This window comes from Amphiprion ocellaris, chromosome 24, assembly GCF_022539595.1.
Source record: "Amphiprion ocellaris isolate individual 3 ecotype Okinawa chromosome 24, ASM2253959v1, whole genome shotgun sequence".
Lineage (NCBI taxonomy): Eukaryota > Metazoa > Chordata > Actinopteri > Pomacentridae > Amphiprion > Amphiprion ocellaris.
This window is the reverse complement of record NC_072789.1, coordinates 16,219,542-16,234,470: the sequence shown is the minus strand read 5'-3', so window position 1 is coordinate 16,234,470 and position 14,929 is coordinate 16,219,542. Positions and strand designations below refer to the sequence as shown.

The following is a 14,929-nucleotide window of genomic DNA, read 5'->3' as shown; positions in this document are numbered from 1 at the left end:
TAAAACTACTCTAAGAAGTACATTTTTTTTTGAAAAGTTACTGAAGTAAATGTAACAGAGTAAATGTCACTCATTACTACCCACCTCTGGATCAGATCTTCAGGTTTTTACTTCCAAGTATTGTCTGTACAGGCCTTAACTTGGAAAATATCGTCAGCGGTTTAACATTTTGGTTGAAATGAATCAATGAATGCTGAAACCTTGTCAGAAGGCATCTTATTGTCTTAGTTCCCAGCAGCCAGTCCTTGAGGTGACAGTCCAAACAGATTAGTTTGTTATATTGGTGTTATCTGATCCTTTCTTTGGGGACGATTCCAGGTTCCATCACTATTCACTATCATGGATTTGGACCAACAGCTGCACTATGGATCCATACCATTTTTACTGTGGATTATATCAAATATAGAAGCACACACATCAAGAAAAGAGCCATCAAAGATATTTTACTCATTATTCCTTCAACTAACTATTGTACACAACTTCACATGGTGATAAACAACCCAAATCAAATCAGATTCAGTCTCTAAAAACAGCTGCTGATCACATCTGTACATTATTAATTATCCACAATCCACCAAAAACATAGATGAGCACTTTGATCTGTTCTAACAAAACACATCTGAGATATGGAACAACAATTTCATTACTAATAAACAATCCTTCAAATGATGAAAAATAATGAAATATCAGATCAAGAGTTGTAGTTTGAGCAGCAGGAGCCGGTTGATGGTTGGACAGAGTGTTACTTTTCTACAGTGCATCAGAGTGAAGTTACTGAATTTTATTCCCAATAAAAACTCCTTGAGATGATGAGCTGATCAGCTCCTTCATCAACATGTGAATGTGTGCAGGATGAGTGTAGAAATAAAGGACACAGTGAGGCTGTGGTCACATGTTGAAGTGCTGAAATGTGCTCTGATGATGATCCAAGTCTGAGTTGAGTTTTTCTTTGTTGGTTTGTTTCCTAGTTTCAGATAAATTCACTGCCAACATGCTGTGACCTCTGACCTCTTCATCATTCAACTAACAAGTCAGGAATCTCTGGGATTAAATCTGGGAAAAGTCATGTTGTTGATGGACCATTAGATGGCAGCAGAGACTCAGACACAAATCTCTGTCCCTGCAACCCATCAATAATCAATAATAATACTGATACATTATCAACCAGTCATATTTTGGTCATTTTATACATATTTGTGGTAGTTTTATCTTGCATTATGGTTAATTTATACATGTTTCTGGGGACATGAAGTGCTAGTAAGCAGACATTCGGTGTCTTCACAAATATCAAAAATCCATTGTTAGTTTAGTTTAGGGGTGCTACTACCCTGTATGTTGGTTAGGAGGTTCTGTTCTGCCCGCAGATAATAGTTCATCATTTATGATTAAATAATATACAGTTTAAAAAGCAAGTTAAAACTGTTTCATCAGTATTTTATTGTGAAAGGTTAAAAATGATGCGCTTTGCATTATGGGAGAGACGCTCCCCTGTACACACGCAGAGAGATGCAGACACATGGTGATAGCGTTCCTGCTGTTACGTTTTTTCCTACAACCACGAAAGCAATGGCTGTAAGTTTTTTCACTGTTTAGTGGTGAGGATTACTATTAAATACTTAATTTGACTGTTGTTTATTTGTAGAGAAACATTTATTGTGCTTTAGTCCGTTTTGGTCTCAGAAATGTGTTAAGCTAATGTCCGACTATGTTAACATGTGGATGAGCACATCAGCATATCAATGGCGTTATGTTATAAGTTACGTAGCATGTTAGCATAGCATTCATTCATTCGTCTGATGTTTAATGGTTGTTGGTAGCACTTTGCTAGCAGTTTATATCAACCTGACAGCTTATAACCAAGCTAAAAATACCCTTTCCTTTTCTCTGTTTGTACATTTGCAGTTTCACTCACAAGTTTTCACCTGTCATCCATGACATGTTAATAAAGGAGCAAGGCTCTCGCTTCCTGGCTCGTGAAAACCGAGTTTGGCTGGTTGTTTAACTGCGTGGACATACAAGCTGTATATAACACGTAGAGAGAACAGTATAGGTCCCTTTGTATTATCTTTTATTTTCCTTCAGTAGGGTAAAACAGCTTCTAAGTAAAGTTCGCTTTAGGTTATGTTTTGTTCTTGTTTTTCTTTCAGTAGCACCCATCCTCATTTAATTCCCTCACCTTTTTTATTTTATTGTCAGCCTACTTTGACCAAAATAAATTACAGCCCTCCACTCCGTGAATCACCGTTGGTTTTGTTTTCTTTAGTTGCCATCGGACTACCCTAGACAGTCGGGTTGTAACACTGTGGTTTGTCATGTTTTGGATTCCCAGTGTCAGATTACAGTCATAAATAAAAAAACAACTACGTGATGTTTTCAGTGTAATTATTACTGAAGCTCAGCAAACATTCAGAGATCTTTCACGGTGTTTTATTTCCCTAAACGTGGTTCATCTCCAGCTGAACTCTCTGATGTCTGATTTTTCCACTGGAACCCAAACGCCTCTCTGTTTAACTTTCAGTTTCGTTCTTCCGAAGTTGTGGCGCAGTTTACGTCCTCCGGTCCAGCCTCCGTGTGAAGGTAATGTCAGCAGCTTTTAAATACTTTAATGTTGGACATTTGTTCAGAAAAGCAGCAGAAACTCGCTGGAAACTTTCTGTGGATCTGGAAGGTTCGGTTGAAGGAGTTAAACCGATCAACGTGTCTCCATTTAGTGTTTGTGACCCGAAATCGTCGAATAAGTCCGAAATAAATAACAGTAAAGTGTCGAAATAACAATACAGTAAAGGGAACTGATGGTCAGGAGCTGAATACGGTGTTTTTTCCGTTAATCTCCACTTTGTGGTGCCTGAATCAGCCTGTGGAGGAGGCGGAGTGAGGAACTGCTCCAAGCCGTTCAGGGAAGCCTGAGCTCGGCCTGATAACCGGAAGAGACCCGGTCTGACTGGATCCAGACAGCAGGAGGTTGTTCTCTAGCCGTCCCCTTAACGTGCTATCCTGCAGTCAGACTAACTGGATTTTACTCTGATCACTGCCTGTTTCCCTGTCAATACTATCAGCGGCCTCGTTTCCAGTGATGAAAGCGTTAAAAAGCCTAAATCTCCTCCAGGATGTTGACTTTAATAATCAGGTTGATCATAGAACAGACAGCTGCCTCACTGGAACGTTAGTAGCTGTGACTTATAGAGGACTGGGATGTTTATTCCACTTTATAGAGTCTGCTGCCTGAACTGACCTTAGGAACACACTATGTTGATGTGAGCCAGTAGTTTTTAGTTTTTGTCTTTTTTATGTTGGTTTTGTGTTGATTTTGTACATTTTTTTCATCATGTTGAGACATGCTTTCATCTTTTTTGCAGTGATTTCGCACATTTTTGTGGTGATTTCAGTCTTTATGAGGTTATTTTACATCATTTGTTGCTATTTCAAGTGTGTTTATGATAATTTAATGACTTTAATGTCAATTTTGAATTTTTTGGAAGTGATTTTGCAGAGTTTTGTGCTGATTGCAGATTAATTTACAGTATTTGTTGCTATTTCAAATGTTTTTGTGGTAATTTGGTGACTTTATATATTTTTAAGGCATTTTTTTGAAGTGATTTTGCACATTTTTGTGGTTACTTCAGTCTTTATGAGGTTATTTCACATCGTTTGTTGCTATCTTGAGTGTTTTTGTGGTATTTAATGACTCCATGTTTTTGGTGCATTTTTTAAAAGTGATTTTGCACATTTTTGTTTTGATTTTGCACTTTTTTGTGCTGTCAGTCTTTATGAGGTCAATTTACATAATATGTTACAATTTTGAGTGTTTTTGTGGTAATTTAGTGACTTTTTAATGCCAATTTTGCATTTTTAAAAAGTGATTTTGCACCTTTTTGTGTTGATTTTGCACATTTTTGTGGTGATTTCAGTCTTTATGAGGTTATTTCACATCATTTATTGCTTTTTTGAGTGTTTTGTGGTAATTTAATGTCTATGTTTTTCAGGCATTTTTAAAAACTGATACTTTTGTGTTGATTTTGTGCCTTTTTGTCATCATTTTTGCATTTTCTGGGGGTTATTTCACGTCATTTGTTGTGACTTTGAGTCTGCACATAAATTTAAACCAAATCTTCAGACATGTTGTTCCCAACCAGCAGGAGTTATCAAACTGATGCTGAAATCAATGTGTTTAATCAGTAAATATCATTTGTGTTTGTCAGGCAGTTCTAAACATGAGTTGTTCTTATTAGCTGTCAATCACAACCTGTGATCTGATCTGTCCAGCAGAGGGGAAAAGATTTAAACTGAAATAAAGTTCACCTGATACACTTTGAAGAAACCAAATGCTAGAAATGTTCAGATGTTTCTTAAATGTAGCAATAAATGAGAGTGAGAGCAGACATGTCTCTTTCTGCACTGTTGAGGGAAATGTGCATTAGTGTGATCTCTGCTGATGTTGGTTCTGTCCCAGTGATTCCATTCTAGGGAAAGTTAACTGTCAGGGATTTACAGCCTGATGGGAGTTTCTGCTTTCATGAACCACAGGGTTTGTAGAAGTTGTGTTGGATGTTGAGAGACATGAAAAAGGTTGAATGTTGAAATAATCCGTCACATGAAATGAGTGGGAATCAGTCTGTAAAATGTGCTCTTATTGTGAAAGTCTGCCTGCTGCTTCCTCATAGGTGGAGTCCTGACTGGTTCCAGGAAACAGATCACCTGTCTGAGCGTCCAGGAGTGGACTGGAAACTTTCTTCTTCTTCTTCAGTGCTTTGAATAAAGTGTAAGTTTGCTTTGTTTGCTGCTTTAACTTCAGTAATGTTGCTGTTTGTTTCTGCTCTGTGATGTTTCTACATGTTCACTTCTTATTTCAGCACAAACTTTGCATGACTGCTGTTTAAACATGGATCAATATGATTATTAGGTTATTAATTGACTGCAATCAGTCAATATTTCTATGAGATTATTGATTGACTTGAGTCAGTTTGATGAGCTGCTGATGTTTCTTTTAGAGATCGACCGATATGGGTTTTTCAGGACCGATACCGATACCGATTATTAGTAGTTAGAGGAGGCCGATAACCGATATTTGGAGCCGATATTCATTTGCAGTAAAAGTGTAAAAATTAGCATGAAAAAAATTTAATAATGCAAACACTGAACTTCATTTAAATGCCTAAAGCATGTTTATTTAATCAAACAAACAGAAAAAAATAGCTCCAGAAGTGCATGGATTTCCTACACTCAGAAGCATCTCTTATAAAGTTGAATAAAAGCTTAAATAAATACCTCCCTGAAATTTTTCCACAGTAAATAAAGTAAAATTTAAATATAACTATAATGACTTATCTTTGCTTTAACCCTGAGGAATCTGGGGGGACAATTTGACTGAGGTCCATTTTTGACCTGTACCTTTATATTTCACCTTAAAAATTGTTGATCTTGCTTTGCTTGGTGTCCTTTTTTCAGCACAACTTCACCTGTATGATTCTACAATTATTTATACATTTTTGATATAACGTATGAACACACTTGATCTAAAATTGCTGAAAAAATACAAAGTCTGAGTAGGAAAAAGTTAGATTTTTTTTAACTGTGTACACTATAAACGTGTAAAGAATCCTTTTCAGAACTTAGAATGCAAATATAAATTGTTTATGTCATAAAATAATGTGCAAATTCAGCAGTCAACACAGTTATATACCACTATTTGCACTAAAATGCAGGAAATTTTTAGGCACTTTGGCACAACTATTTACAAAATCATCAGGAGTCACAATAAAATTTTACATAAATGAATTTGTGCCACTCCAAAAAAACTTTTTCTGTCCACCACAGTCTCTACAATGGCAAAAACAATCGGAAAGGGGCTTCATGGCTCAGTGGGTAGAGTGGCCGTCTTGTAACTGGAGGGTTGCCAGTTTGATCCTGGCCTGGAGAGCTCATGTTGAGGTCTCCCTGAGCAAGACACTAAACCCCTAACTGCTCCTGATGGGTTGTGGTTAATGCCTTGCATGGCAGCTTCTACCATCAGTGTGTGAATGGGTGAATGTGATGTATAATGTAAAGCGCTTTGGGTATCGTTTCAGGTACAGTAATGTACAGCTATATAAATACAGACCATTTACCATTTAGGACCATGTGGAGAATCTGGAGTCCTGGTGTTCTCCATTGCTAGAATAAGTTTATTATTATTATTATTATTATTATTATTATTATTATTATTATTATTATTATTATTATTATTATTATTATTATTATTATTATTTTAAATAAAATGATAGAAAGTTCCAAATCCGCACTTTGGCCATCTCTCCTCTGTGTGTTTCTTAAATATTCCACTCTCTTACTAGTAACACAGAGATGCTCTGACTGGGATCATACCTGTGCAGATGTGTGTGTGTGTGTGTGTGTGTGTGTGTGTGTGTGTGTGTGTGTGTGTGTGTGTGTGTGTGTGTGTGTGTGTGTGTGTGTGTGTGTGTGTGTGTGTGTGTGTGTGTGTGTGAGTGAGGACAGCTACTGCTTCAGAAGCTCTGCCACTGAAGCTTAACCAATCAGAGCGCGGGGTGGATAGTGCTGGAGACAGAAAGCAGGAGAGAGAGACGCGGCTGCATCTGAGCCGAAATAACTCAGGTTTAAATTGATTTCTTCATATCGGCCCGTCGGATTTAAAAAAAGGCCGATGCCGATATACGTCAAATGTCCAAATATCGGCCCGACCGATAATCGGTCGATCTCTAGTTTTTTTGTTTGTTCACAATCCAAACTGCATGGTGTCTTTTTGACTTTGGGTTTGTGGGTGAGTCTCTGCAGCTCCATGACTCCATCTGCTGGACTGATAGTAGAAGTGCAGCAGCTGATCTTTTCCAGGAGGATTTGAGTGGATCAATGATGTTTGTTTCCTGTGCAGGTGAAGGTAGAAAGTGTGTGTGAGCTGCTGTGAGTTGAGCAGCATGGATGAGTGTGAGGACAGAGAGGAGGGAGTCCCTCCCTCTAAAAGCTCTCTGTGTGGGGAACAGGAGAACCAGAGCAAAGCTCAGAGGTGAGACCAGCATCTCTAAATGTCCAGGACTCTGGTGCATGTCAGAGCTCAGCATCACATCACTGCTGCATCATTATTCACAGGAATCCACCTGGACCTGGACCTGCATCCAGCTGTGTGTCTTTCAAGAGCGACCGGTTGAAACATTGCCTCATTGACTTTAAAGATCATCAACCTCCTGCTGCAGAGAAGTAAGCTGTGAAATCAAACTACTGACTGTTGTGTCAAATGTTCTGTCATTGTTCCAAATATGTTCCATGATTAAATCACTCTGAAACTCTGCTACATGACTTTTCCTTCCTGGTGATCTTCCTCTCTTTTTACCAGAATCCATCAGAGTAGAGAGTCCTCTGGACCTGGACCTGCATCCAGCTGTGTGTCATTCAAGAGCGACTGGTCCAAGGAAGATCCTCTTAACTTTAAAGGAGAACCAGGTCCTGCTGCAGAGGGGTAAGATGTTCAGAACAAGGTTTCAGAGCTGCTAGTTTGATAGCAGATTGGCTCCTCATCAAACAGAACAAATGTTTTCAAGAAGTGATGCTAATAACGTGAACATCATCCACAGAGACATTAAAAACAGAACCAGGTGGATCACAGCAAGAACTCTGAGTTCACTAAAATATCAAGAAATAGTTTTACTGGACAAAACTCCAGTTCTGTGATCATAAAAGCCTTGTTAGCCTGTATGCTAGCCTGTATGTTCGCCTGCATGTTCGCCTGCATGTTCACCTGCATGTTAGCCTGCATGTTAGCCCGCATGTTAGCCCGTATGTTAGCCTACATGTTAGCCTGCATGTTAGCCTACATGTTAGTGTGGTAGTTTCTCTGAGATGTCCGTGATGTGTAGGTGAAGACGAAACGTCTGTTGACACTGACTTACTTGATAATATGTTTATTATGAGAAGGAACACTATCGATCAGACAGAAACTGCCTGGAAGGATCCAGCCAATATGAAACTTCCAGGACAACAATATGCACTCACTGATATAGGTTTTTGTATGGGAACATAACATAATGTATGGCTTCCTTCAATGACAGGCCCCACTTCACTCTGCAAATTTCCCAGGCACAGAAGCCTCTTTAACATAAACATTCTCAGAGCTAAAATAGAAAAATGTATGTCTCACATCAGAGACTACCTGTTTCCTTAGAAAGGGGAAATGTGTGTTTCCCCCAAATCACTGATCAGATACTACATTAGCCTACATGTTAACCTATAGGGTGAACTCTACATTGTTGATGGAGACGACTGATGCTGGACGAGGATGGAGAGAACAGAAAAATGGTTCTTGTTGTCCTCTCTGAGTTTAATCAGTCAGCATCCAGACCTACAGAGCAGTTTTCCAGGTTCTCTCAGAAGTTCCAACCCTGGAGTAGGAACTTTGAACTCCAATAAACAGTCCTGAAAGAGGTTCTACAGGGAGGGTTCCTGTGGTCAGAACAAAGATTGATGATGAGCCAAAATGAAGAGAAAGTTCCTGCAGTGGAAAACAGACTAATGTTGGAATCTCTAATGAACATCATGGACCTTCAGCTGGTGTTGGTCTCTGTGTGATAAAGTGAGAGTTAACTGTTGATGTTGATCCACAGAGTGGAGCAGCAGAACTCAGAGGTTCCCAGAGCTCAGTCTGTCCAGCAGCATCACCTGGACTCCATATTCATGGTGAGTTCATGGACAACAAGTTGTTCTCCATCTGTTGTGTTCAGGCGTCTCCATGCTGCTCTTTGTAGACCAGTGGACTGTCAGTGTGTCCAACATGGATCTGATGTTTGGCTCCATGATTTGACTCTGATGGACTCATTGACACATTTCTCTGTTCCAGCTGCTGGAGGACAACATGGTGACTTTTGTGAAGAAGGAGCTGAAGAAGATGCAGAAGGTTGTGAGTCCAGATTACCCAGAATGCTCCTCAGAGAGTCAGAGGGAGGATGAGGAGGAGTTGGAGGGTGATGATGAAGAGCAGAGGAGCAGCAGAGAGATGTTTCAGCAGATCACAGTGTTGTTCCTGAGGAGGATGAAGCAGGAGAAGCTGGCTGACTGTCTGCAGAGCAGTAAGAGGATTTGTGGAAAGACTGAAGCTGCTGATCAACAGAACAATTACTAAAGTCTCAGAATATCTTCACACAATCAGTCTTTAGGGAGACAAACTGTCACCTTCACTTTATTGCTACTTTGGTGCTTTAATATCCAGGTTACTTCTACTTCACTCTTTCTTTCTTGTGTTTTCATTCAGAACTTCCTGCAGTTTGTGGACGTGAACTTAAACGTGGTCTGAAGAAGAAGTTCCAGAGAGTGTTTGAGGGCATCGCTAAAGCAGGACAGCCGACCCTCCTGAATGAGATCTACACAGAGCTGTACATCACAGAGGGAGGGACTGCAGAGGTCAATGATGAACATGAGGTCAGACAGATTGAAGCAGCATCCAGGAAAGCAGACGGAGCAGAAAGAAGTATCAGAGCAGAAGACATCTTTAAAGGCTCAGCTGGAAGAGATGGACCAATCAGAACAGTGATGACAAAGGGAGTGGCTGGCATCGGGAAAACAGTGTTAACACAGAAGTTGACTCTGGACTGGGCTGAAGACAAAAGCAACCAGGACATCCACTTCATGTTTCCATTGACTTTCAGAGAGCTGAATGTGCTGAAAGAGAAAAAGTTCAGCTTGATGGAACTTGTTCATCACTTCTTCAGTGAAACCAAAGCAGCAGGAATCTGCAGCTTTGAATACTTCCAGGTTGTGTTGATCTTTGACGGTCTGGATGAGTGTCGCCTTCCTCTGGACTTCCACAACAATGAGGTCCTGACTGATGTTACAGAGTCCACCTCAGTGGATGTGCTGCTGACAAACCTGATCAGGGGGAAGCTGCTTCCTTCTGCTCGCCTCTGGATAACCACACGACCTGCAGCAGCCAATCAGATCCCTCCTGACTGTGTGGACATGTTGACGGAGATCAGAGGGTTCACTGACCCACAGAAGGAGGAGTACTTCAGGAAGAGATTCAGAGATAAGAAGCAGGTCAGCAGCATCATCTCCCACATGAAGAAGTCACGAAGCCTCCACATCATGTGCCACATCCCAGTGTTCTGCTGGATCACTGCTACAGTTCTGGAGGAGCTGCTGAGAACCAGAGAGGGAGGAGATCTGCCCAGAACCCTGACTGAGATGTTCATCCACCACCTGGTGGTTCAGGCCAAAGTCAAGAAGATCAAGTATGATGGAGGAGCTGAGACAGATCCACACTGGAGTCCAGACAGCAGGAGGATGATTGAGTCTCTGGGAAAACTGGCTTTTAATCAGCTGCAGAGAGGAAACCTGATCTTCTATGAGTCCGACCTGACAGAGTGTGGCATCGATGTGGAAGCAGCCTCAGTGTACTCAGGAGTGTTGACACAGATCTTTAAAGAGGAGAGAGGACTGTACCAGGACAAGGTGTTCTGCTTCGTCCATCTGAGTGTTCAGGAGTTTCTGGCTGCTCTTCATGTCCATCAGACCTTCATCAACTCTGGAATCAACCTGCTGGAAAAACAACAACAAACAACCTCCAACAAACCTGATCCAGCAGGTTTCTACCAGAGAGCTGTGGACGAGGCCTTACAGAGTCCAAACGGACACCTGGACTTGTTCCTGCGCTTCCTCCTGGGTCTGTCACTGCCGACCAATCAGAATCTCCTACGAGGCCTGCTGACACAGACAGGAAGTAGCTCACAGATCAATCGGGAAACACTGGAGTACATCAAGGAGAAGATCAGTGAGAATGTGTCTGTAGAGAGAAGCATCAATCTGTTCCACTGTCTGAATGAACTGAAGGATGTTTCTCTAGTGGAGGAGATCCAACAGTCCCTGAGATCAGGACGTCTGTCCACAGATGAACTGTCTCCTGCTCAGTGGTCAGCTCTGAGCTTCATCTTACTGTCATCAGGAGAAGATCTGGACGTGTTTGACCTGAAGAAATACTCTGCTTCAGAGGAGGCTCTTCTGAGGCTGCTGCCAGTGGTCAAAGCCTCCAAGAAAGTTGTGTAAGTAGTTGGAGACTGAAGATCCTTTTCCTTTTGCTGCAGTTTCATCAGTATAATATGCTTTTTGTCTCTTCAGACTGAGTGGCTGTAATCTGTCAGAGAGAAGCTGTGGAGCTCTGTCCTCAGTCCTCAGCTCCCAGTCCTCCAGTGTGACAGAGCTGGACCTGAGTAACAACAACCTGCAGGATTCAGGAGTAGAGAGTCTTTCTGCTGGACTGGAGAGTCCACACTGTAAACTGGAAGCTCTCAGGTCAGGACTCACACTTTGAAACTGATGTGATTTCTATCAGTGGATAAACACCTAACCTGAGTAGAATCATTTCTGCTGATGGGATTCATCAAATGAGCTTTTACTGAACTTGTGCAGGACTTTGTCTGGGTTTATTTTTTACATGATTAAATCCCACTAATCATTGTTGAGATTGTTGATTTGCTTGAGACACATGAAATGTGCAGCAAAATGTATCTGAAAGACAAAGAAGAACAGAAAGAGTGAGAAACATCCAGCCAAGTGTTGTCAGGTTTCAGGTTTGTGTTGTTTTGTGTGTGCAGGTTGTCAGGCTGTCTGGTCACAGAGGAAGGTTGTGCTTTTCTGGCCTCAGCTCTGAGCTTCAAGACCTCAAATCTGAGAGAGCTGGACCTGAGCTACAACCATCCAGAAGACTCAGGAGAGAAGATGCTGAGAGCTAAAGTGGAGGATCCACACTGTAGACTGGAAACTCTCAGGTACAGACAGACAGACACTCTCAGGAAACTATCCTCCTAGTGTTGCAGTCCAAGCCTTCTCCTTTCCATCGGTAGGTTTCAGGGTGTGTGAAACGTCAGAGGAAGTGCTGGAGCGGTAGGAAGGAAGAAGAACACAGGCATGGCAATTTTCCGCCGTTCCGCGGAAATCCGCCGTTTTAATTTTCAAATTGATCATTTCTGTGAATCGTCCAAATCCGGTGAGAAAATTTTAGGGGGGGGTGAGGTATGTTTTTGTTACTCTTGCTCTTACTCTTGCTTGTTTTTGAGAAGCGCTCGGCGTTTCTCCCGCAGCGTAACATACAAAGAGAACCAGTCTAGCTCCTGCTGCATTGTAAAAGGCCTTGCGATTGGTCGAAATTGGTTAGCTGCCAACGATTGGACCAATCAAATTGCTCGATGCATTCTTTTGTTACAATTCATGGCGGCATGTTCGTGTTGGAATTTTGAGCTATTGGGATCGTTTTCGGTGGAATCATGAGGTTTTTATCGAAAGATCAAGGGTCATCGGTGCTAGAAATAGATAAAAGTGTCAAAAACAAGTTCCGATGGAAAAAGTAAGTTAACTTTTCATTAAATTAACTTATTCATTACAATCTGGTCTTCTGTAATTCTATGCATGTTTTTCATTCTAAATCACCTCGATTTTACTGAAAACCTCTCGGCTTCAGGGGGGCTGCGCCCCCCTGGACCCCCCCCGAAGATTGTATCCCAAACATTTTCAGCTGAAGTCAAAATTTGCTGTTGCCATGCCTGAGAACAGTTAAGCTGAAGAAGGGTGATGTTTAGGTGCAGCTGCAGTCACAGCGCATGTTATGGTCCAAACATAGAAGTAGATCCAAGTGTGTTCTGGAGAAGCTGAGTGTGTGTACAGTGTGCTGCAGAGCTTGAATAAAGTTCCTGGTTCTCCACCACAGAGTTGGTCTGGACTCTGAATACAATTTGTTACCAACAGCGAGCCACGCTAAGCTAAGTGAGCTGAGGCTGTCCAACTATGGTTCAGACGCCGACAACACCGGGTCGTAAACACTAGCTTAGCAGAAAGACTGAAAACAGTGGAACTGTTAGCCTAGCTTAGCAGAAAGACAGGAAGCAGAGGAACTGTTAGCCTAGCTTAGCAGAAAGACTGGAAGCAGAGGAAACTGTTACCCTAGCTTAGCTCAAAGACATGAAGCAGAGGAAACTGTTAGCTTAGCTCAAAGACAGGAAGGAAATGGAAACTGTTAGCCTAGCTTAACACAAGACTGGAAGCAGGGTAAACAGTTAGCCTAGCTTAGCACAAAAGCTGTAAGCAGGGGCCTAGCTTGGCACAAGACAGGAAGCAGGGTAAACTGTTAGCCTAGCTTATCACAAAAATTGTAAGCAGTAGATAACTGTTAGCTTAGCTTTGCATAATGACTGGAGGAAGGGGAAAACTGTTAGCCTATCTTAGCAAATAGACAGGAAGAACAAGAAATCTGTTAGCCTAGATTAGCACGACTGGAAGCAAATGGAAACTGTTAGCATATCATAGCACAAAGACTGCAAGCAAGAGCACACTGGTAGCCTAGCTTAACACAACGACTAGAAGCAGAGTAAACTATTAGCCGAGTTTAGCACATGGACGGGAATCAGGGTAAACTGTTAGCGAAGGTTAGCACAAAGTCTGAAAGCAGGGAAATTGTTAGCCTAGCTTAACACAAAGTCTGGAAGGAGGGAAGCTGCTAGCCTAGCTTAGCACAAGACAAGAATGAGAGTAAACTTTTAGCCTAGCTTAGTACAAGACAGGAAGCAGGGTAAAATGTTAGCCTAGCTTAGCACAATGACAGGAAGTAGGGTAAACTGTTAGCCTAGCTTAGCTCAAAGACAGGAAGCAGGGTAAACTGTTAGCCTAGCTCCATGAAAAGAGGAAGCATCAATGAGTAAAGCTGAATAATGAGTGTAAACTGAGCTGGAACGTGACGAGCACAGGACAGGACTTTAGAGATGCTGCATTCAGGTGTCTGTGTCTCCATGTTGGACTGGTCCTTTATCAGTGGAACAGTGTGAGAGCCATGTAACGTCCATGTGTGCTGCTGAAAGAGTCGCTGCTGCTCTGACCGTCCTCCTCCTTTCAGGGTGACGCCTGCTGGAGTCCGATGGTTGACACCAGGTCTGAGGAAGTGTAAGTGTGTTTTAATGGATTGATGGAAACAAAGCAGCACATTCAAGCATCTTCAAAGTGTCACATCTCTGAGGTCATCATCAAAGGTTTAATACTGATCACATGATCCATCAATAACTGCAGCTGTGTTGTGTTTGTTCTCTCCATCAGATTCTTGTCAACTCACAGTCGACACAAACACAGTAAACAGAAAACTCAAACTGTCTGACAACAACAGGAAGGTGACACTTGTGGAGGAGGGTCAGTCGTATCCTGATCATCCAGACAGGTTTGACTGGTATCAGCTGCTGTGTGAAACTGGTCTGACTGGTCGCTGTTACTGGGAGGTCGAATGGAGAGGAGTGGTTCATATAACAGTGAGTTACAGAGGAATCAGAAGGAAAGGAGTCAGTGTTGAGTGTGTGTTTGGATGTAATGATCAGTCCTGGAGCCTGTGGTGCTCTGATGATGGTTACTCTGTCAGACACAATAAGAGTCAAACATCCATCTGGTCCTCCTCAGTCTCTCACAGAGTTTCAGTTTATGTGGACGTTCCTGCTGGAACTCTGTCCTTCTACAGAGTCTCCTCTGACTCTCTGATCCACCTCCACACCTTCAACACCACATTCACTCAACCTCTTTATCCTGGATTCGGGTTCTGGTATCCTGATTCCTCAGTGTTTCTGTGCTGAGTTGAGTCTCCAGAGTCTCCTCCTGGTAGAGAAACAGTGTTGAACAGATAGTTGAGTCTCTCCATGACTCTGTCCCTCAGAAACATGTTTTCACATTCATGGATTAAATGTGTTTCTTTGTGAAATCCTTCTAAATGGTTCCTTGTAAACTTGTTCCTCTTCAAAGATGGAAGTTGTGATTATTCCAGGAGCCAAATGTGGTGTTTGCGTCTTTTTCCAGTCAAATGTTGAGAGTGAAAATCAGGATGTGGTGTTTCCTCTGATGCTCACTTGAACTAAAAGCATTTGAGCTGCACAAAGTGTGAAATGAGAGAGGAAGCAGTGAATCTACAAAC

At 41.8% G+C, this 14,929-nt stretch overlaps 1 protein-coding gene across 1 annotated transcript; it reads left to right on the top strand.

The window, feature by feature from the left end:
• Nucleotides 1-1,481: 1,481 nt before the first annotated feature.
• On the top strand, nt 1,482-14,898 carry LOC111569973 (NLR family CARD domain-containing protein 3-like). The gene is made up of 13 exons (XM_055008278.1): nt 1,482-1,572; nt 2,519-2,577; nt 4,662-4,759; nt 6,887-7,018; nt 7,102-7,209; nt 7,346-7,468; nt 8,610-8,682; nt 8,843-9,071; nt 9,254-11,036; nt 11,113-11,286; nt 11,589-11,762; nt 13,877-13,923; nt 14,074-14,898. The coding sequence occupies exons 4-13, from the start codon at nt 6,930-6,932 to the stop codon at nt 14,592-14,594; spliced, it is 3,321 nt and encodes a 1,106-aa protein (XP_054864253.1). The 5' UTR covers nt 1,482-1,572; nt 2,519-2,577; nt 4,662-4,759; nt 6,887-6,929; the 3' UTR covers nt 14,595-14,898.
• The last annotated feature ends 31 nt before the right edge of the window (nt 14,899-14,929 follow it).